We start from the raw sequence: 25,017 nt of genomic DNA, 5'->3' as shown, positions 1-25,017 counted from the left end.
ATGCACACCTTTTGTATCACTCGGACTGAATTCATTCAGATTGATGAATCTGAATGTCCTGTTTACATGAACGACAAACAAGTGATCGGGTTGATGTGCGTTATTGCTTTGCTTTAGGTCCCGCCTTCTCGTGCGGCAACATTGGTCGGTCGGTCATGTACGTAACGCAACATTGGTCAAACTGCATCTCAATCGATTACCCTCAGCACCACGCCAACAGCCAAGAGACACAGAGCAGCGCTTGCTTGTCAACAGTGGCACATGGCTCCTGAACAGCGTTAAAAACAAAAAAGCCCAAATGTAAATTCACAGATGATTTACAGAGAAAATTCCTGTGTCTTCGCCTCGGTCGGGATCCGTGTGAAACAGAATGCAAGCTGGCACATACGTGTCATAAAGGTGCTATAGCGACCTCGAAGCCCTCATAAGGAAAGTATTGAAGCGAACATCTGGAGGACTGAAATGGAAAGGATATATTACTTTATGTATTAAAGTTCAATAACATAGTTGCAATGCATCTGTCAATGCTTGAAAGGCGGGGCATAGAGGAGCAATAATAATGTACGTTATGTGGAAAATAGTTACTTTCTTTAACCTAATACCACATAAACACATTGCATTAAACCAAATACACAAAATAATGTTCTTTCTAGAACCATCATACATGACCCCTTTAAGTTTAAATCCCAAAAATTGGTGTGTTCATTATTAGAAATGATACTATACCATTCAACAGTTTGAGGTTGACACAAAAAGATTTATATAAATAACTAAATGACACTGAAGACTTGTGGTTCAACGGATCACAAAACTCACGGTTTGAATCATATTATGGTTTTTGAGTCACGGATCGAATCTTTGTTTTTTGGATCCGCAAGAAAAATGATAAATAAATCATATCCGTCAAACGTAACTTTGCTTTCCAAATTATTACTTAAAGCACACTTTAAGTATTTCAAAACCACAGCAAAAGCTACAAGCCTTACTAATAAAGTTCAATACATTATTAAAGGGAAAGTAAACAGTCAGTAATAAAATAAGAAAAATGGGTTACACTTTATTTTAAGGTGTCATTGTTACAGTGTAATTATATATTTATTTAAGTACTGAGTAATATTAAGCAACTACATGTACTTACTATAGGGTTAGGGTAGGATTAGGGTTTGGTTGAGGGTTAGTTGCATGTAATTGTGCATAATTTACTGTTATTACTATGGTAAATACATGTAACAAGGACATTGTAAAATAAAGTGTTACCGAAAAATGCACTAACTACAAGCATAAACACGATACAACAAAGTAAATGTAAAATAACAAATTAAATATCGATTAATCTTTGTTAAAGCTGTGTTATGTTGTTTGATTAACATTAAATGACAGACAGCAGCAGGTCTTGGGCTGTAATGGTTTAAAATAGAGATGCACCGATTGATCGGCTGGTGACCGGAATTGGCCGATTTTCACGTGATCGGCCATGACCGGCGACCGGCCGATCAGTCTGACATATGCCGATTTTATGCCGGTCAAATGCACTCGGGCGCCGCATGATTAACCTTTTGAGCGGTACGGTCTCATATATGAGATTTGTATGTCTGTGCCCATGAGAGTACGGTGCGGTGCCACATTTAGATGTTCAGTGACGTCGCATAACTGCCAGATTCAAACTGTGCTTTCGCGCGTTGGCTGCCTGGCTGCTGAGCCAGAGTCGGACGCGTTCAGCGCTGTTATGGCACACAGTGTTTTCAACCTCATAATGTTTATTTTAGGTTTCAGATATTTAAATACACATAAGCACGATTAAAACAATACATTTGGAGTTTGTAAAACACACACTGATGTCTGTGGAAGCAGCAATAACAATCTATTCAAATATAATTTGCCGACATGTGTGTTATTCATATCAGACAAACATAGGGGAAGTAACTATAAAGTTTACTCTATTCTTCTCAGTTCACCGGCCACTTTCTTGCATTTATTTCGGAGAAACTGATGAATTCACGTGCTGTAAATCCGACTGACAGGACAACATTGCGGCGCCCATCTCATTATAGATCAAGATTAAAGGTTTTTAAACGACCACTCACTTACACGTATTTGAGAATCGGAATATCAGATAGGCTAGTTGATGACATGGTAAGCAAGTTTGTGAATATTTTGAATAAAAAAGGAAAAGTGAAATAAAAGCGACACATCTGTCATACAGTTTTATTGTGGCGGCGGTGTTTCGCGTGACGCGTCGCCATGGAAACATTAAAGGGAACGTTCGCGAAAAAACTCACTCGGGGGGTGGGGGTGTCAGTTAGAATATTTTAAACTTACGCGTGAAAGGGTTAAAGAAAAGATGGAAAATAAATATTTGTGTGTGCTGTAAAGTGGTTAGAAAAAAATTAAATCGGAATCGGCTAAAATCGGTATCGGCAGGTCAAACTCAGTGAAAAATCGGAAATCGGAATCGGCCTAGAAAATTGTAATCGGTGCATCTCTAGTTTAAAACCACTTGAATGTCTAAATTGGCAGATCAAAACACGTGCAAATGATAAACTTTCACTCTGTGATGGTTAAACTTTGCATTTAATCCACGAATCACATGCGTGCCGAACCATACTACTATACATTTGACCCCTACTGAAGACTGGAGTAATGATGCTGAAAATTCAGCTTTGCGTCACAGAAATAAATTACATTTCAAAATGTATTGAAATAGAAAACTGATTTTTTTTACATTGTAATAATATTTCACAATTTTTTTACTGTATTTTTGATCAAATAAATGCAGCCCTGGTGAACATCAGAGACTTCTTACCAGCCCAAACTTTTTAATGGTAGTGTGTATTATAAGCCTATTATGATCTTTCCAGTAGCTCAAACAGTAGAGCGGTCATGGGTTCGATTCCCAGGGAAAGCAAGAGCTGATAAGAATGTAAAAACGTGTACCTTGAAAATGCAATGCAAGACGATCAGCGTCTGCAAACTGCATAAATGGAAATGTAAGCCAACCTGCTCTTCTAGATGTGGGTATTCGATATCAAACATTACAAAACCCATACTAGTCAGTGGTGAGAATGATAAAACTAGCCAAAATATTTAATAAGAAGCTAATGATGGTGCGTTAAGAAGATTCAGCCTGGACTGAAACTACGGCTGCCGGATTACATCTGATCGGGAGCAGAATACGAAAGCGCTTTTGTTTATTTTACGAAATGGATCCAGAGGTCAGTGATCCTGAAAGCTCTTCAAACACACAGGAGGATAAAAGCAGTACAAGAAAATACAAGCTCTTAAATGACGGCCTATTTCAAAATCTTGGCACTTTAATCAATCAGCCACGTAAAAAAAGCAGGACCAAATACTAGAATTAATTTAAGCAAAAGCAGCGTATCTGCAATATATAAAAATGTGGCAAATTCTATCAACATCAAGAAGAAGACACAAAGCCTCAGCGTTAAAACCTCGTACTTCAAAGCCCTGCGTCTGTGCAGGGAAAAAATTAGCACGGCAAAATAAAAATGGCATCCAGTTTGAACGTGAAGCGGGGAGAGAGGTCTCTCACGGGAATGGTTCAGATCACAAAGGCCAACGTCTAATGGGTAGGAGAGTGAGTCACACGCCTGTTTCTGTCTCGCGCTTTTCCCTTTTTCTCCCTCTCTCTCTCTCTCTCTCTCATGCAACCAGCTCCCGCTCGCACGAGCTTCATGGAAATACGTCTGCTCTAAGCGTCCGGCGTTCAGTGGATGAACTCGACAGGAACGCTGCAGCGTACACCGGTGTCATCTGTGTGCAAATGAAAGCAAAACTAGGACACGACTGTAAACAGAGCAGCGAAATGTGCAGAGACACAGTTGGTGCACTTCTGATTTCTTGCAGACAGACAGACATGCGATGTTGGGTAGTTCATGCATAACGTCTTCCATGGGCTTTTTTTTTTTTTTTTTTTCATTGCCATTTTTTAGGTTAAAATGAATGTATAACGTAATATGGGAAAAAAATAATATAAAATAAAATGGGTTTAGCATGACAAACTACGTGACAATACAAACTACTTAAGAATTTTATGTCAATTGCACTAATGCAGAGACATTTCTAGATTAAAATATGATCTCGCTGAAAATGCACTTCATTTATTATTTAAAATGCACTAGAGATTTCAGGTCGTACATTATTGCAGGTGGGAGATGACTGGCGGACACGACTAACCGGTGGAAATGTGTCAGCCGGTAGATATTTTGGAGTATCGTCTCTATCGCGGTTAAGCTCAGGGTGCTGTGCGTTAAAAGCTTAGCGTTTACAAGCATTGCGGTTTAAAAACAAGTGATTTCAAACCGTCGACGCGCAGAGAAAGACGTTTCGCTACTGTACGCACGTGCCGTCAGCGCGAGAGAGAGAGAACAGAGGTATTTTAGCCGCCTTATCGGGCTTGAAAGGTTAAATGCACATACTTATGTGTGTCAAAATGCCCGTCTTTGCAAGTATCCTCGTAAACAGTTATTTATGTCTTAGGTGAATATAGATAGATAGATTGTCCTCGAGAGGAAATTTAGTTTCCACCGTAGATGCGTACATAACAAACATGCATAATATGTTAAATTATCAATACTGTCAAAAATAGTTGCTGATATCACAAACAAAGTGGGTGGTCTGAGTCGTTTAAGATTTGTTGTGCCTTTCGCAACGTATGAATGTAAATTCATAAATGTATATTAGATCCGTGCATTCGGTTTTAAAGTGACAGCAGCCTAATAAACCTGCTGTCTTCTGTGTGTCATTAATGCTAATAAAACAACAAAACAGAAAAGAAAGCTCTCACTGCTCTTGACGGAATCACTTTTGTAACTTTAAATAGGAATAAATGTATATTTAATTTACAACGTTTTTTATTTATTTTATTTTTTTACTTAGGCTAGTATTTTTTGTGATATTGAAAATGGTTACAAGAATAAAAAATTAAAAAATTCAAATGGTATCCAATTTTGATTTCATAAAAACCTTATTTGAAGGAAAAAAAAAAACCGATATTGCGATATTTATACATTTTGATTATCGTGAATTTAAATTGCTCATGTTTTTGGACATATCGCCCTCCCCTAGTACTGTACCATTACAGTTTTTTATTTTTTATTTGTTCAAATCCGAGAAATAAACAAAATTTAACATACTAGTAAAATACAAAACCAATGTTTTAAATAACACAACTGCTGGCTTGAACAATATGGATTATATTTAATGGCCAATAATACCCAATATCAACAGTGGAAGGTGGCTGATATAATGCTGATTTCTTACTACTAATAAAAATCTATACATCTTATGGAAGTTTATGGGAAATGAGACATACTCAAAATTGGCATATATTCAAGTAACATTACTCTAAATTCACGTTGAGACAGGAATATTTATGTTTACAAGGCTGGCGTCATTTGAAACTGACTTGTGGGAAACACCACGTCTAATAATCAGCCAAGCGGATACAGTTCTCGATCACTGAAAATAATCTCAAAACGGGGAAATATTGGTGGTTTTAATGGTCTGACTCTATTAATAAAAAAACAAACAATACACTCATAATACATTTAGAAGAACAAACAATTGTGCACAGCAAATGCATATTCTTTGTTTTGACTTTGTTGGCTGTAAATCTGTGTGAATGTTATGTTGAACACTGGGATATTATTTACTGGGTGAATTAAAATGTTAAATTATTAAAAAAATGAATGGTATTAAGAGGTGTGGCTGCTGTGATATAACAGCGTTATAGGCACAAATGAGAAAAACGTCGGCCTCTTTGGGGTTACGTTTATTATTTCAAACTTTTAAGCTCAATTTCATTGTCAGTCAATCTTTGTTTTGGCTCAATCTGTGTTGCTTTCCATCTGACAAATGCACTTTGTTATTTCGCTGTGATACGTGCGAGTGTTGCCTTGACAGTCGCTGCAAATTCCCACCGCATCAGCACCACCACGGATCGTTTATCTACCGTAAACACGCCATATAACTATAAAACAAGCATTTTGGAGGCTAAGTAGGCCTGAAACATCCTAGACAGAAACGAGCTTGTTATTGTTGGTCACAACGCCGCAGATTCACACACACAGGGGCCTTTCGTGCGAGTGGCCCCCGTGACTTAAAAAAAAAAAAAAAAAAGGTCAATGGAAAAACAGCCGGAATCACAGGCTCTCCTTGGACGGTGGCCCAGCTGGGGAAAACTCGGATCTTTGAATAATAATCCCTAATATGTCATTCTGAAAGTGTGTGAGTGCAGAACAAGACTGAAGCGAGTGTGGGCGTAAACATCTGATCTAGATTCCATACTAAAATGAATATCAAATCTATCCTAACGCAAAATAAGAATCAAATCAAAACCAAAAATGCTTCAATAATTTAAGTTTAGTTACAATGTTGAACATTTTGAGAAAAAAATTATAATAATTATAAAATAAAAAGTAATAAACTTATTTACAGTAAGTCTTTTTTTTTTTCGACTGTATTTTTTTAAAGATCAGCCACGATTACATAAACCGGATTTCAATCACACTAGAACATGTATAGATTTGAAAGACCTAAAATATAATTCAATAATAATTTATTACTCACAAATAGAGTAAACTGCTCTCAGAATTAATACCCACCCTGTGACCAAAAACATACATTATAAAATATACATTACTGTATATTGCATATTTTACATATACGCACACATATACACACGTATATATAAAAGTGTGTGTGTGTGTGTATATATATATATATATATATACACACACACACACATTATATATATATAGTATTGTGCTCATAGTAAACAATGTAGTACCGTGTTATGTCATCACAAAAATCTCTATGAAAGACACTATGATCTGCACCTGTATATGACATGCTTCTGTCTGTCGCTGCACAGCTGAAGACGCCTCGTACGTCCTTTAGACAAAAGGTTTCTGTGCGAAGGACGGTCACCAAATAAAGCTTTGTGCAAACCACACACACACACACACACACACCAGAGCTGCATGCATGCATACAATATTTCATGCACGTCGCAGCTGCAACCGCGCTCAATACACCAAACGCCAAGAGAAAAGATTATACAAATATATTTACATACATTCCATGCATTCATGCTCCAGTCATTTATAAAGAGAAAAAAAATCGGTGGTGGAAAATAATGCAAATCGCAATAAATGCAATGCGTTCTCGCTGACTGTCTGACATTAAGATCCTACTTAAATTGGTTTATTATGAAAACTACAGCCATACAGTGTCACGTTGCGGTCTGCGCCACCCCTCTCACGCACAGACAATGAGCCCGCAGTGGGTTTATGAGACATGCGGGCCCCTCCGCGTATAACGCGCACCGCACGCGCCTGTCACTGACGCACGCGCGCGCGGAACACTAGCAACGCTATCGAACACAAACCTGCTACTAATACTTAACACAAATAACGTTGCTCATTCTAAAAGCCTCGAAAATCCCACATACACCGCGTTATTGTTGTTCTGCTACTCAAGACTGGTTGGTTAAGCTCTCCGTAGCAAAACTAAATGCGTTTTCCTCCTTCTATAGTCGGAACCCGCGACACACACACACACACAAAAAGAAAAATAAGCGAAACTTTCTGCTTACCGCCTTTGGCTTCCTCTTCGTCATTCACCTACGAGCAGAAGACACAATCTCGACGATTTTAAGAAAAAGAAATGTGTGTGTCGGAGGGTAAAAGCTGAACATTAACCCTACGGCTGTGTGACGTCTCTCGGTGCTGCTTTTGAAAACATCGCCGTCAGCCCGTCTCTAAGAAAAGCCCCAGCGAAAAAACACGGAAAGATCAGGATCTCATTGGCGGACGAGGGGTCACGTGATCCGGGGCGCTCAAAAACGTTTTGCGCATGCGCAGACGCGCTCTGCTGCTAGGCTGTGACTTGCATACGCTGATATTTTTTTGCTGTTGAAGATTTCTCTATTCTGTTAATGTGTTGTATGCCTAGTTTTGACCTTGTATTATTTCATTATTTATATTATTATTTAATTATACAATGCTTTATTATTTCTTATTTATCTTTTTAATTCAATTAAATAGCTTTTGGCTGAAAACTCACAATTAAAAAAGGGTTGCTGGGTTGTTTCAACACAACAATTGGGTTTACAATTCTTTAAAAAATTAACCCAACGGTTGGGTTTGTCCACATTTGACCCAAACATGTGTTTTAGTGTTTTATATGTTCGTTTGATATTCATTAATTATTTCATTGATTATTTCTTCGATTATTATTATTTTATTTTTTTGCAATAATATACAAATGCATAAAATACATAATGCCCGGAGAGGCTAGAATATAGAGATAATATCAGAATATAGAAATTGTGGGCGGATCTGGAATGCAAAGAATAGATTTGCATTTTGTGCGTTGTTTCCTATATTGTTTTGTTTTATGGTTTTATAGTTTGGATTATGTGAGATTGTTTTGTGCCTATAATAAAATAATTATTGTTTTTATTTAATCTAATTTATTAACATTTTGTGCGTTATTTCCTACATTCTTTTTATAGTTTTATAGTTTGTATTATGCTAGATGTTTTTGTATTTATGATAATAGTAATAATAATAATAATTAAATTGCTCCACTCTTTTTTGTAATAATAATAATAAAAAACTGTTTTTATTATTGTTACATGTGAAATTCATCCACTCTCCGTTTATCTCATAAATAAATTTCTGTATGAGAGTTTAACGTATATTATTATGATTTTCTTCTTTGGGATATGGGGGGGGTGGGTTACGTTGCGCACTGTGACGTCACCCTTTCCGTGCGACGCTGCAGCGAGCGCTCGCGAATGTTCTGGAACCTTCATCATGTCGGAGAGGCGCGAGGAGAAGGAGGAGAAGGTATTTGTCGGGCCTGATCCATTGTGGCGACATTAATTCTGCTATTACGAGAGCCTAAATTGTGTTCGATTCTAGTTTCGCTATTTTAGAACGACGTTTTTGTCGCGCATTCGAGGGTTGTTATTGTTGTGGCGCAGTTGGTTATTATGTAGGAAAAAGGGAGTTCGCGCATGCGCATGGGATGGGCTGGTATTATGTTGCAGAACGAGCTCGAATCACAAGGGAGAACATTGGTCCGTGTGTGTGTGAGTCTGTGTGTGTTAGGGGGATGGGCGCTGGCTACACACACACACACACACTCACGTGCATGCACAGATCAGCTTGAATCAGTTGCATGAAATGCGACTATGCTGTTGTGGTCTGAAGGAGTGATCATAACATATGACACAGTCTTGTGTAGAACTGGGTTATAATGTGAACCCTAACAACAAAGGCTGTAAAGTGTTATGGTAGTACCATTTGTTCTATTGCACAAGCATAAAAGTTAACATCTGGAAGAAAAGAAGAAAAAAAGCTATAATCTGGTTGGCTGGTCTTCCAGCCTGGTCATATCTGGGTTAGCATGCTGTTCTTTTCTTTCAACAAGGGCTATTTCACATGTAAAACTGTGTTTGGGCCACTGCATATATATATATATATATATATATATGAAGAATTCAGATGCAAAAGCCTCTAAGTGCCATCTCAAATTTTCTTCTAGAATGATCATTTTTATCAAGCTTGTATGTTTATGTTCAGTTATTTCACTTTAATGGCAATGAAAATGACCTATTAATTGTCATTAAAGTGAAATTACTGAACTTAAACATACGAGCTTGCTCATTTTAGAAGATATATATATATATATATATATATAGGTCTTTTTTAAACCAACCTATACTCTGTTTTATGTTTCTTTATTTATTTTATTTATTCAAGCCAGTATTCTCGTTCTGGCTGTAAGGAATCTAGTGACCTTCCTTGTGAACGGTAAAAAATAAAATACCATGGTCCCACTTGACCTATTAAAGCAAGCAGCCATAAATATTTGACCATTTATTACTGGCATGGACAATAACTATACCTGATTGGCCTAAAAAAATTATCTTATTTACTATTATTAACATGCATTATATATATTAGCGCTATTTCGAACACACTGCTACCTGGATACCCTTCTGCTATCTACTGTAAATGCAGTGGTATATGACTGTGGCATATTTCACACCACCATATCCATAATATTGCCATTGTATGGTCACAGTAAGGCTTTGTAAATAAAGACTCTGGATGGTGAGGTTCTGTATAATGCATGCTCTTTTGATGTGGCTTGTTTATACATGCTGTACTGTACATATCTGCCACTGTGTCAGTGAGGTTATGTTTTATGGATGGGTTTTGCCAAGTATTGTTTGCATCAAATAAATGCAAAGTAATGGAATACCAAAATCTATTGTGCGCTTACTTTTATGTGTTGTTAAAGAATATTAGGAGATATTGGAGATCATGTTTAACATGCACAAGAAGAATATTTCTATCTTGGTCATATTTAGATTTTTAGTATTAATTGAATTAATATTCCATAACCCCAATAAAATAAATAAATACTACTAATACGAGTATAATAAAATAAATACTCCAGTTCCAAGAAATCTGTATATGCATGTGTGCCTCTTTTAATGCAGGATTCTTAATTATCTTATTTGGGAAACAAATTGTACCATAATGGAGTATTTATTATCATCCACACATGTAAACGAAAGTAATTATTGATTCTGCATGATATCGGCCATTGTAAAAGGTCAAGCAACACTAGAGATATTTATGGTAGGGATGCACCGTTCCGATACTGCCATTTTTGCCGGAATCGGGTATCGGTCAGACAAGGCCGATCCAAATCCGATATTGTGCGTATAGAATGTCGCAATTTTATAGTAGGCTATATATAAAATAATTGATATTTTTGATTTTTGTTATCTATTTCTTTTATATCTTATTCGCTCCATAAATTAGGGATGTACCGATACTATTTTTTCCGAATCGATCCCAAAAATTCTGAGTATCGACCGATACTGATACCAGCACAGTTTTTTTTTTTTATCAAGCAGAATTTCTATAACCAGTCCCTCCAGTTTTTTGCGATTCCACGATCGCTGATTACAACACAAAATGTCGAAATTTTTTGCGATCCTGCATAATTCCTAATTTAACCGCAAAATAATCACAAAAAATGAAAAAGACCTCACAAAACGTTACATTATAATCACCCAATTGAAACCCTAACGCCATTTTAGCAGGTTTTAACGACTGAAGCGACAACTTGCCAGGTTACTATAGTGCGTCCGGCTACGCAATACTCTGTAGTAACTGAGGTTACGATAGTAACGAGTAGTTCCCTTTCGAACGGTAACTTCGTATTGCGTAGCTATAGCCTACGCAGTGGGGACGCCATGCTAAACGCCGCACTATAAGTAACTGGTTGCCTTCTGCAGCTCAGGACCCCTCAACTCAGGATTTACACACAGTTCTACAGTATACATTACTACACCTGCTGTTAATATTTACATCGGTCAGGTAGAAAAATGGCCCATAGGTTGTTTTAAAAGTTAATTTGATGAGAATTTGATTAGACCAAAATAAACAAGCTTTATGCATTTTGTTTGTGATTTGTGTCATGTATGACTATTGTGCATCTGACATAATACTATTATGGTAAATGTGATGTCCTAATTATAAAATCGCAAATTTTTTCACAAATTTCTGGAAATTACCACAAAATCAGCCATTTTGATCGCAAAAATCACACAAAAAAAATCATGAAATCCTGGAGGGACTGTATAACTTGTGTTGAACTGATAATAAGAACTGAAAAAAAGAAAAACAATAACAGCAAAAAATATATGATCATAATCTGACATAAATGCTATTATAAACTAGATTAGTGGATAATTCAGCAAGTAAAATTTAGTCTAGAAAAATCACGAGTGCACTAATAATTGTATAAAATCTGAACAGTTTGTGAAAAAAAAAGTTTTTATTGTTTATAAAAAAATACTGTTTTTCATGAATGTATTTTACAACAATACGAAGAGCAATGTGTAAAGTTTTACCAGATTTAATGTTACACTTATTGTCTCTTTAATTTGTTCCCCACTAAACGTTTTTTTCACAAACTGTTCAGATTTTATACAATTATTGGTGCACTCGTTATTTTTCTAGACTAAATTTGGCTTGCTGAATTATCCACTAATCTAGTTTATAATAGCATTTATGTCAGATTATGATCATATATTTTTTGTTGTTTTTCTTTTTTTCAGTTCTTATTATCAGTTCAACACACAGTTATAGAAATTCTACTTGATTAAAAACACCTGCGCTGGTATCAGTATCGGATCGATACTCAGAATTTTTGGGATCGGATCGGATCGCTTCTGAAAAAACGGTATCGGTGCATCCCTAATTTATGGAGCGAAAAAGATCTTACAATCTTATTACAGATTGGTGGAAGCGTGTGATTTGAGGTGAAATTACTGTACATAATTACTAAACATGTAAATCTCCAGTGCAATTGCAGTAACTACACATGTATATCTTTGTTTGTTTTGAATATGCTATTGTGTATTCAGGAATATGTCTTTAGCTGTTGGGCGTTCGGGAATAAATGTTTAAAAATGCTGTGCATGTAAACTGGTTTATATATTAAAATATTTTAATGTGCAATGCTTCCGTATTCTCCTCCCAACACCTTTTCCCAGGTCTGAACATTCATTTACTCATCGTTTTAAAAGAACCACACTGGTCTATTGAGTATAATTAATGATAATATTTTATTTACATACACAACATCTGTGAGGTTTACAAGGGCTCCAGACCACCATGGAGGTCCGGTTACAGGTCAGCTCTCACACCAAAGCCCGGTCCAGGAGGAGGTTCTGTCAGGGAGGTTAAACCTCCGGCGGGTTCACAGGAAAAACGCCCGTTCCTGACGGAAGAGAGATCATTACAATCAATTAAAACACTCTTAGCGTGCCAACCGACTTATTAACCACACGTATCACATAACGTCCTTATTTAATTAGACTCGTTTTAAGACTTTATTTATTTTTTATTGTCTTTATTCATTCTTTATTGTCTTTATTTATTCTTTATTGTCTTTATTCTTTCTTTATTGTCTTTATCCATTCTTTATTGTCTGTCTTTATTCTTTATTGGATTTATTGTCTCTTTAGAAAAAGTTATGTAATCCCTCTATAGAACCTCACTGAACCCTTAACACTCAGCTTCCTGCAAGTGTGTGTGTGTGTGTGTGTGTGTGTGTGTGTGTGTGTGTGTGTGTGTGTGTGTGTGTGTGTGTGTGTGTGTGTGTGTGTGTGTGTGTGTGTGTGTGTGTGAGAATGACCGTGTCTTCCATCATCTCGCTTTCTGATTGGATATTGTTTCGTTTCCCGTGATAATCTCCAGAGTGTGCGTGCGTTTTCCCTCGGGGTTCCCCCCACACACACATCAGGATTTCTGATCTTTACGATTCGCGATCGGGGGACGGCTCCGACGTTCTTCCGATCAGGTTCGGACAGTCTTAACACACCTCACACACCAAGGGAAAATCTGATAAGATAATCTGTTGAACCATCAAGATAATCGGGACACAGCTAGGATTGTCGGAAGAGGGGGAAATCGGCCCGATTATCTTGTGGTGTGTGTACCCGGCGTAACTAAATAACTGGCCCTTCTTCTGACTGTCAATCCTGTTGATATTAAGCTTGCATCTGTGAAAGTCCCAAACACCCCCGATGACATCACAAGCAAACTACACCCTCGACTCTGAACCGGATAATCAAATCGACTGGCCCAATTTCTGTAAAAGATCGAAATCTTTAAACAAATAAGATGAGTTGCTTTCACATTCAGTTTCACTGCTGTCCTATATGCAGACGAGAGTATTGGGCTAAAAATATTATATTTACATGCTTTTATTTTGTATCACGTATTTTATTTGCGAGTTCGTGTTGTTTTTAAACGTGCTTTAAAAATAAAATGATTGATTGAAAAAAATATAGGCTACCTTGATATCTTTTAAGTAAAAATCAGCTTTGAATCACAGGATTAAATTACATTTTAAAACATGTTCAGATGGGGTTTAAATTGTAATAATATTTCACATTATTACAGTTTTACTATTTTATTAAATGTTAATTATTTAAATTATACAAATTAATTATTCAATTTTTTTGAAGGGTCATCATATGTATATAGCTTAATATTTTTGTATTTGCTCTGAAATTATTATTATGGGGGGTTATAAAAATCTTAATACATGAAAATGCCATGACCCAAACAAATCAGATGTTTGTTAATTCCACTAATGAATTTCCATGAACTTGAAGTTTAAATCAGAGATGATATTAAACTCACATTTGTGATACAAAGAAAGAATCTAATGAGAGAGACTTTAGTAAATGTAATGGCCAGACAGAAATCACTTTAAAATCATTGTGATGTTGATTAATTTTTCATCACAATAAATAAAGTAATGATTCTGTAATGATAAAGATAAATAAAATTCTGGATAAATTGAGAATCAACTTTTTTTTTTTTTTCAAATAGAGATCATGATTCTGAATACACAACTAAACAAAATAACATGTAATTAACTGGTGGTTCTGGAGATTTTTTTTTTTATTGCTAGTCTATTTAAAAAAAAAAAAAAATTGAATATTAATTAAAAAAAAACTTTTTTTAATCTGTTTGAATTAATAATTCAATGACTTACTCATAATACTTCACTTGTTTCATTACTTGATGATTCAGGGTTTTTGAACTAATCTCTTGAATTAATTATTCAATGACAAATACATTTTCAACAGTCACTTGCCGCCACCTACTGGTGTAACGATGTAATCGATACAATTTTTATTTGAACCATCAAGTTACTTTCAAAAGGTTGATTTACTCTATTTTTATCACTTACCATAGACATCAGCACTATACATTTTATCCCAGTACTTTTGTGTGCTTGAAAAGACTGTTTATCATCAATACATGACAACTGCTCTCTCTGGGTCAGCAGCAGCGCCAACACATTTAAATGTGATCGTACTTAAAGGGTTAGTTCACCCAAAAATGAAAATTCTGTCAGTAATTACTCACCCTCATGTTGTTCCAACCATGTAAGTCTTTCGTTCATCTTCGGAACACAAATTAAGATATTTTTGATGAGATCTGACAGAATTTTGACTCCTCCATAGGCTTCCAGTGTGACCGAAACTCACCGGCCCAGAATAGTTATTAAAACATCGTTAAAATAGTCCAACTAACTACAGTGGCACTACATTAAGTTTATCATGCGACGAGAATACTTTTTGTGCACAAAAACAAACAAAAATAACGACTTTATTCCACTTTTCATTTCCTTCTCTCTGGGCCTCGTAGTGTTTTTGCGCTGCGCGTCTGTGTTGCACGTCATCACGCAACACACACATGACCGGCGTCGACCAATAGTGAGCCTACGTGGTGACGTGTAACACAGACGCGCTGCGCAAAAACACTACGCGAACCAACTAGAGGTCGAGAGAGAAGGAAATGAATAGTGGAATAAAGTCGTTATTTTTGTTTGTTTTTGCGCACAAAAAGTATTCTCGTCGCTTGATATACTTAAGATTGAGCCACTGTAGTCACTTGGACTATATTAACGATCTCTTTAATAACTTTTCTGGGCCAGCAAGTTTCGGTCACATAGAAGCCTATGGAGGAGTGAAACATGGCTCAGATTTCATCAAAAATAGCTTAATTTGTGTTCCGAAGATGAACGAAGGTCTTACGCGGTTGGAACAACATGAGGGTGAGTAATTACTGACAGAATTTTCATTTTTGGGTGAACTAACCCTTTAAAGGTTTAATAGGCATTGCCGCATCGTTGTCATTTAGGAATGAGATAGCATTGGCTGTTTGAATCAAGATTGCGACCTTTTAATGATTAATCGATAAAAGATTTCTGTACCTGGGCCCAGGAGGAGGAACTCTCCCGGCCTTCAGCTCATCAATGATCTGGTCCATGTCTGATGCATTAAGATCCTCCTACAGGCCAAAACAAAGCACAGGAAACACCCATTAATGAAGAACTAATTCATTACAGTCTATCCTCTGATCTCTGCCTTAACAAAGAGAAAAATAAATGAGCTCGAGTATCAACCTTGCAAGGGTGGATTGGATTTAATGAAAACATGTCGGAGTAAAACTATGCAAAAAGAAAAAGCTTGTTGTTGTTTTTTTAACAACTGAGATAAAAAAAACATAATTACTTGTAAATGATGACATGTTCTTGACAGGTTTTGTGCAATTCAGATGTTTTCTGGCGACTTTCTGTTTAACCGTGAGAGGCCAAGGCTAATTGCACCATTACCCCGGCAGGTCATTCAGGGCGACGCTTAACTTTAACAAGCTTAAACTGAGACTCGGACGACCCGAAGTCACATTCACTGCCGATACGACTCGAGATCTAATTGGCAAATTAAACTATTTAAACACAGAACATCAGTTACATAGTTAATCTTTCCTCTAAATCTTTTTTTTTTTTTTTTATAATAGTACAAAAAAAAATATGCACTGTCAATATTATCATTAGATTATGTATTATTATAAAAAATAATATTAGTATTATCATTTGAACAATTATATTTAGCTCTTTTGTTGTGCGCCTACATTACTTTTTGACAATTTTTACAATTATAATAAAGCAAAATAAACAATTTGCACTGTCAATATTATTATCTGATGATGTATAATACAATAATAGCAATTAGTATCATTAGTACAATTATAGCATGCAAAGTTCATGTGTTTGTACTTTCTGCATTCATCTAAACTATCTGGTTGATTATCAGCCAATCAGAAGATAATTATTATTGTTCTACACGTGTAATGTGATCAACATGCTACCCAACAGTTATCACTGTTAAGATGCTGCTCTCGCCACAGTTGTTCATCTTGACTTCATTAACAGAGAAACTGCCTCCCCCTAGAGGTGACATTAAAACTAGCCTCTCACCGACACACAACAAGACTCAAAAAATGAGCTTTGTAATCATACTCACATAATAGTTATCATTGATTTGGACCATCGGTGCGTTCACACAAGCCCCGAGACATTCGACTTCTGTTAGCGTGAATAATTTATCAGCTGTGGTCTCCCCGACTTTGATACCTGACAGGAGAGATCATGTTCAGTTTAGGATTAAATGCATAGTTATTATTATCTACTCGATTTTCTTTCTTTCATGCCAAAAAAAAAAAAAAAGACATTTTCTCTTTCCTGACAACTAATTTAGGAATGAACTATTCCTGTAAGTGCCTTTTCAAATAATAGCTTCTGATTTCGTTCCAACTCAAAATATTATGTTGCCAGGAAAAGGTTACTGGTTATTTTCCCAGCATTTCCAAATATTCACTTTTTTTTCTTTTTTTTTTTTTTTTTTTAGTAGCGTAGCTTTAGCTTGTTTATGTGGCGAGTGTGTTTATCGGTGACGTGCGAGTGGAGTCCCAGTTCTTGCTCACCCAGTTTGTTCTGGATGGCCTCCAGGATGCTGTCGGAGTCGCAGAGCATGCAGGGCGTAGTGGTGCAGATCTGGATGTGGTACTTTCCCACTGGCTGACGGAGGAACATGGTGTAGAACGTTGCTACTTCATAGACCCTCATTGGAGCGATGCCTAGGACCTCTGCCACCTGCAGGAGAAGTTGAAAATCACATCAGACACAGGCTGGGAATGACAAAAATCTGAAAATCACAATATTAATAAAAGAAAATCGGGCATTCACTATCAGCAGCATTATGTTTACAGTTATGTTATTGTGTATTTGGTAACACTTAAAGCCCGATTTTCTTTTATTAATATTGTGATTTTTTGTATAATGCATTACAAAGGTATTCATGATGTACATTATAACGATTTGCATATTTTCATAAATAATTGTAACTTAATTAAAATGCATTATATTTTCAGATTCCTTGTAACATCTAAAATTGGTTGTTTGTCATGCGTTTTATTTTCTAAAGGTGTTCAATTAATAATTAATGCATTAAAAATACTTTTATAATGCTTTATATATATATAAAGGCTTTAATGTAAGTAAAGCACGTTTTTTTGAGCACCTCTGGAATTATAGCAAACGTTTTGTAGAAGCAAAGAAGAATAAATAACTAAATTATAGTGCAGGGTCTGTTACATACTATATATATACGCAGACCATTCATATTTTGGATGACGTTCCTTAAAGGGATACTCCACTTTTTTTGGAAATAGGCTCATTTTATAACTCCCCCAGAGTTAAACAGTTGAGTTTTACCGTTTTCGAATCCATTCAGCCGATCTCCGGGTCTGGCGGTACCACTTTTAGCATAGCTTAGCATAGATCATTGAATCGGACAGGACCGTTAGCATCTGTCTCAAAGAAATGACCAAAGAGTTTCGATATTTTTCCTATTTAAAACTTGACTCAGACTCTTGACTAAGACCGACAGAAAATGAAAAGTTGTGATTTTCTAGGCTGATATGGCTAGGAACTATACTCTCATTCCTGCGTAATAATCAAGAAACTTTGCTGCCGTACCATGAGTGCAGCAGGCGTAATGATATGACGCAGCGCCTGAAAATAGGTCTAATAGGTTAGACAAACTTAGTCCCGGTCACGTTGGAAGTTACCGAGCTGGGGACTATTTTCAAGAGTCAAGTTTTAAATAGGAAAAATATCGAAACTCTTTGGTCATTTTTTTGAGAGAGATGCTAATGGTCCTGTCCGATTCAATGATCTATGCTAAGCTATGCTAAAAGTGGTACCGCCAGACCCGGAGTTCGGCTGAATGGATTCGAAAACGGTAAAACTCAACTGGTTAACTCTGGGGGAGTTGTAAAATGAGCCTATTTCCAAAAAAAGTGGAGTATCCCTTTAACATCATTCACGTTCACCGCTGGAAGTTCTTGTAAACAGTGTGTGTAATTTACCATTATCGCCACCGAATTAAAAAACGGCTTCCGACGCAGCACCGGATGAAACTGGGCAGACTGAGACAAAACGCGGAAGCGATCGTGCATAGAGCCTATTTCTAGCCAATGGAAGAACTCATAAAATGTATACTCACATTTAAACAAACCAGGTATTTAGCAATTGTGGGAAGCTCAGCCTCTCACCTTGTTCATCGCTGAAATAGGAAGCCATCCGTGTTGCCTCTGAGCCAAATCCAGCACAGGGATAGTGGCGGCCGCCTTGTGTCCCTCTGGGTACATATTAATGATGGCCTCAACTCTCTGTCAACATACCATACACAACAAACACACAGCTATCATCTTTATTCAACATGTCCGACAACAGCGAGACATATTTGATCTTGGCTGTGTACAAGAGCAAAATGTGCAGTTTGACAGAAAAAAGGTTATACATGCCATGCGTTAAATATGATCACATGTTATGCAATCAAAAACACAAACGAGTTCCCTCACCTTCACGTTTTCTGGAGAGAAATCGAATGGAGTCTCTGGATTATTGTCCGGTGTGTCTCGGTGCTGGAATAAAGAAAACAGGTAAACACCACAACAACAACAACAACAAAAATGCTACAAAAATATAAGCCGTAAAACTTTGTCCTCCTTATTAAGCAAGGACGATACACCTATCTCACGATTCGAAACTAGGGGTGTAACGATGCCCTCATGTCACGATTCGATACATATCACAATACTGAACACACGATATGATATTATTGCGATACTCCTAGACATATGATAAAAGTTTAACAAAAAATGTACTGTTTATTAAACTGATAAATTTGATATTACATTGTGTGTGTATAAATGAATATTCTTGATATTACATTGTGTGTGTATAAATGAATATTCTTGGACTTGGTGCTGGAAACCCAAAGCACAGGACAATAGAGACACCCAGAATAACAATATTCATGATTCTGAAGCTGAAAATACAGAGTTATTTTAGACGAATATGTTTCTCTGTCACTGACTTAGATACATTTAAAATAATGTAGGCCACTTTTTTACACAGATATTCCCCTATTGCATTATTTTACATTATAATCATCATTATATATAATATTTTAATGTAGTACTGACACTAAAACTCTGAAAACTTAAATTCTTTCTCACATAGTAATTTTTATTTTGGGTGAACTATACACGATACATATTGTCACTATTCACGATACATATTGTTGCATTTTTGTATTGCGATATATTGCTACACCCCTATTCGAAACTATCACGATACTTGGGTGGCCGATGCGATATGTATTGCGATTTTTTTTTATTGCAATTTCTTTAACACTAGACCATCAGGAGTTAAATCATTCACTTATACAGACTGTACATGATGTATAAGATGAGTCATATTTACAAAAACAAATCATCACATCTTTCTGACTTATTTCAGAAGCATTACACAGTATCACATTCTCTTGAATAAATGATTCAATAAATACATTTTTTAACAGTCACTTGTCGCATTTTTTAACAGTCACTAGATTTTTTATTTCCATTGATTATGAAAACAAGATAGTCGATTATCCTTTCCGTCACAGCGGTTCGTTTTCATTCATCCCTAAAAACCCAAACTTAACATCCAAATCAACCAAATAAAGGAGTGTTGTAAAATGCAGTCTACTGTTGCTAAACTGTGGGACGTGTTTGATATTAAACAGTGTCATTAAAAGCACATTAAGCCACAAAAGAGACACTTTTCTGTGTGTGCAAATGGGCTTCGGATACGCATACAAAAATGTCAGAAATGTAAAAAGTGGCTAAAAGCCTTTTTGAAGAGTATTAACGTAAACACAGTGGCTTACGTCTTAAGTAAACGTACACAGTTGAGAAAGAAAATGTGTGTGTAACAGTATATTGGATCCGTGCATTAGCTCTTAAAGTGACAGCAGGTTTATTTGTCAATGATAATCAAACAACAAATGACAAAGGAAAATCACTCACTGATATTGACTGAATAACTTAAGCTTTAATGAGGATTAATCTATATGTAAATGTATACAGTGAGACTATGCAGTGTTATGTGCAGTTATTTTACTATTTAACATTTGATTGTTAAATTTTTTTTGTTACAGGCTATTACTTATCTGAATACCACCGTTTTATGTCCGTTTTGTTTGCGATTAGTTTCTTTGTTCTTATTGTATTGCTGACTGTTAAAAGAATACTTCACCAATTAGCGTTAAGCTTTGTATCAGTAGAAACCCGGTAGTATTTTCGAGTGGCCGTGCTTCCCTCCCTCATGTCCCCCTGAGACGAGAGATTTCTGTATTGTGTGTCTGGAAAAAAAACTCAGATGACGCAAAAATCTTCATTTAGCTCATCAGAGGCTCTTTTGTCCAGAGGCGAGAGACTCCAGCCAGTAGGAGGAGCTCGTCCCGCATGTGTTCAACCCGCCCATAGGGGGATCTCACGATAAAACGCCGTCTTTTCAGTTTCCAGTCGACTAGTAGCCTAGCTGTATCATTTCTTCCGATACTGCCCTCTGTAACCGGTAGGCGTGGCTTGGGAGTGTCCTCATAGGCCAGCGAAGCAAGTGCATTCTGGGAGTTGTAGTCTTTCATCCACATGAGCCAAAAATAAATTTTCTGGCATTTCTCAGTCTAGAAGGCACCAACTTCTAAAATAATTTCTACTACATAAATGACCCAATTTAAATACACATTCATCTTTCCAGCGTTGAAATATCCCTTTAACCTAGTATCAGTTTTTGCTGAAGGAATTGTGAAATTTCACTGATATTTAAAATTACCCAAATCGTGAAATAAAACTTTGATCAAATCGATTTCAATATTGACCAAAAATTATCTAGATTATGATTTTTGCTATAATCGAGCAGCCCTACTCATCTTGCGTCGTAGCCTATGATTCAATAGGTGTCATCATCGTACAGTCCACATACATGTCGTACCCAAGTTTATTAGATCAGTGTCGTACAGTAATGATCTTACAGGTTTGCCGAAATCGCACAGTCTGTAGCAGGTATTAGTGTGGGACGAGGTTTAAGCCTCGTCTGTGAAACCAGGCATAAGTGTCTCATGTGCAAATCATTACAAAGACAACAAAAGTAAAGTCTCACCACAAAGAGTCCTCCTCCTCCAGCGCGAGCCGATGTCTGGTGAAGACTGCGCACTTGCCTCGCCTGCAGGACAAATGCAATCATAATACTTATAAACAAGTGTTCAGTAGGAAATACTATGAGAAAACTATTGAGTATAAAGTCAGAGTAGATGCACAAATTAAAAAACTCATGTTCTTGACATACTGCTGAATGTGTGCAGTTAAAACACTGTCTGTGCAATTCATAACTTTGTGCATATTGTGTGTACTGATCATATATGCTCCAAGTATACAGTGCTTATGCTCTTTAATGTTTTCTGTTCAGTGTATTCAGCGTTGAGTGGGTCTCTCTGCATTAGTCATTGCAATGGTAATGCATATTATACACATCCAAACATACACACACATAACGTCTAATAAAATAAAAAATTTCCCAAGGCGAATTATTAAAATCCTTAGCTGTTTTTAACGAGTGTCTAGTAATCACAAAAGGTTTCGTTCTTATTTTAATGACATATATAACCACAATCAGGCCTCAGTATTAGCTGTTAGCGTATTAGCTTTATGTCCTTGCACAGATGTCAACGCTGCTTTTAAAGCAAAATTCGTATGCAATTCCTCTAACCACCTCATGAATAATACGACTAAAGCATGTATAAAGTAAACCTACCGCATAAGACACGGCAGAGCGCAGCGTTGAAGATAAAAACATATTTTCAAAGCGCTCGGTCGGTCACACTAAACCGCACTAAACACAAGCAATGGCGGACATCAAGTGATGCGAGTTCGATTGAGCGGGTCTGGTTACACAAGGGACATTCTAAGCATCGAGGCTGTATAATGGAGCACCGAGCGGCAAACAAAAATACAGATGCACAATAGTGTGTCCTTGACATGCCACGATAAAAATAACTTACAATCAGCGAACACACTTGTCGAACGTGATCTTACGTGCTATATGGGTTTATAATGCAATACTGTAACTAAAATGTGAGGCAAAATGTTTCGTTTATTGCTCTTTTTAACAAATGGGGTTTATTCCAAATTATTATAGTTAACAATAATGTGTGTCCTTTCCAAAACTATATGCAGAAAACCAATATAATATAATATTTATTGAGCCACTAGACTAGTAGATTCAATTATTTTGTGCATATGTTCTAGAATTTGGTCTATAGAAATTCCCTTGTATTGGTTCAGCAAACAATATTGCTTGGTCAAAGAAACTATGGCTCCCTTTTCCAGGAAATAAACCGTAGGCATCAATTCCAATTCCATGAGTGGGCAGGAGAATCCAGAGTTACTGTATAGAGGGTGGATGAGTCATGAAAATCATCCTGTTCAGACACAAAGACTATTTTATTTTATTCAATTTGAAACATATTCACAAGTAAATAACATATTTATATGATAAAAATGCAACAAGTCTTCCTTTAAAATGAGTGTGTTATGTTGTTGTTGTTATTATTATTATTAATTTAATATCATTTAATCAATATATATTCATGATAACGGTATTTTTTTAGGGTTAGGGTTAGTTTGATGTCATCATAACCACTGGCCGGTTGCATAAACTGCATAGAGTCTTAAAAGTTACTCATTAAATCAACTGTTTTAAGTCAGATAAATAAAAATGTAGATCAGTCTATTTTGAATTGGAAAAGTAAGACTGATAACTGTTAGTTGGTCAAACTAGTTATTAAGAAACAATCTTAACATAGTGACTAAGTATAAGAAACTGGACACAGCTCAGGTATGCCCTCATTTAGGCAGCCAGCTTAGTAAATGTGTGTGTGTGTGTCCAGCTAACATGCAGCCCACTCATGCTGCGCCTCCCTCTGCAATGGGATCAGCAGCCGAGCAGCCGCTCAACCAATCAGAAAGTAGGAGTGCTGAATGGAGCGCTCTGATTGGTGGAGGCGGAGCTGAGCAGACTGAGCGTGATTAAAGAGTGGGTACCACATGCACAGTCACAATACACTTCTTCATCTACAGACTGACCTAACGCAGACCATAGTGATTGTCAAATGTCTCCTGTTTCAGACTCCACCAACATGGTTGCTCCAGGAACCCAGGAGCCAGAGGAGAAGATATACCATCCATCAGATGGCCAGTTCACAGATGCACATGTGCCAGACTTTGACACATATCTTGCTCTATATAAGAAGTCTATAGAAGAGCCTGAAGGTAGGACAGCTAATATGCATGCACAAATCACGACTGAGAGTGGAATTTAATGCAGTAAATCTGTGTGTGTAATATGCATTACAGGGTTCTGGGGGGATGTCGCTCAAGAGTTTTACTGGGAGAAGCCTCCATCAGGGCAGATGTTGCAGTATAACTTTGATGTCACCAAAGGGGACGTCTACATCAAGTTCATGGAGGGAGCAAAAACCAACATTTGCTACAACATTCTTGACCGGAATGTGCATGAGAGGAACCTGGGAGAGAAAGTGGCTTACTATTGGTAATCTGACATGATATGATGCATAATTATGTACATTTATAACTTGTGTAATATATATATATATATATATACGGCTGCAAAATTCCAGGAATTTTCAAAGTTGGAAACTTTCCATGGCAATTATTGGGAATATATGGGATATATAGGGCTGCAAAATTCTATATATAAAAAGTTCTTAAGTAGATTTTTAACACATACTTGTGTTATATATATATATATATATATATATATATATATATAGGGCTGCAAAATTCCAGGAATTTTTAAAGTTGGAAACTTTCCATGGGAATTATTGGGAATATATGGGATATATAGGGCGGCAAAATTCTATATATAAAAAGTTCTTAAGTAGGTTCTTAACACATACTTGCTTAATATATATATATATATATATATATATATATATATATATATATATATATATATAGGGCTGCAAAATTCCAGGAATTTTCAAAGTTGGAAACTTTCCATAGAAATTATTGGGAATGTATGGGAATAAACTTGAAATTTGCAAATATATATATATATATATATATATATATATATATATATATATATATATATCAGGGAACTAAAAAAAAAAAAAATCTTGCAGCA

The 25,017-nt window shown here is 36.3% G+C and overlaps 3 protein-coding genes across 4 annotated transcripts in view; 1 reads left to right on the top strand and 2 right to left on the bottom strand.

The window, feature by feature from the left end:
* ankrd12 (ankyrin repeat domain 12) overlaps positions 1–7,834 on the bottom strand; it is a 61,722-nt gene extending 53,888 nt beyond the window's left edge. Inside the window, exon 1 of one of the 2 annotated variants that reach the window (XM_084411239.1) lies at positions 7,616–7,834. The gene's annotated coding sequence lies outside the window, so the exon portion shown is untranslated. The remainder of the gene's footprint in view (positions 1–7,615) is intronic. The other variant, XM_084411240.1, reaches the window with a different exon arrangement.
* Positions 7,835–12,660: 4,826 nt separating this feature from the next.
* ndufv2 (NADH:ubiquinone oxidoreductase core subunit V2) lies at positions 12,661–22,790 on the bottom strand. Its single transcript, XM_084412197.1, has 8 exons — positions 22,624–22,790; positions 21,973–22,035; positions 19,344–19,406; positions 19,035–19,151; positions 17,403–17,571; positions 16,943–17,052; positions 15,850–15,926; positions 12,661–12,834 (listed from the first exon to the last, which is right to left on the bottom strand). Exons 1-8 carry the CDS (start codon positions 22,663–22,665, stop codon positions 12,741–12,743), a joined length of 735 nt encoding a protein of 244 aa, XP_084268323.1. The 5' UTR covers positions 22,666–22,790; the 3' UTR covers positions 12,661–12,740.
* A 1,129-nt stretch (positions 22,791–23,919) lies between these two features.
* Positions 23,920–25,017, top strand: part of acss2l (acyl-CoA synthetase short chain family member 2 like) — a 21,554-nt gene continuing 20,456 nt past the window's right edge. Inside the window, exons 1-2 of the mRNA XM_084411241.1 lie at positions 23,920–24,140; positions 24,225–24,420. Of these exons, the coding sequence (XP_084267367.1) occupies positions 23,981–24,140; positions 24,225–24,420 (356 nt within the window). The 5' untranslated portion in view covers positions 23,920–23,980. The remainder of the gene's footprint in view (positions 24,141–24,224; positions 24,421–25,017) is intronic.

Source organism: Rutilus rutilus (assembly GCF_951802725.1).
Source record: "Rutilus rutilus genome assembly, chromosome: 6".
In the NCBI taxonomy this organism is placed as follows: domain Eukaryota; kingdom Metazoa; phylum Chordata; class Actinopteri; order Cypriniformes; family Leuciscidae; genus Rutilus; species Rutilus rutilus.
Note: the sequence above shows the minus strand (reverse complement) of the source record. Positions and strands in the feature narration are given on the sequence as shown.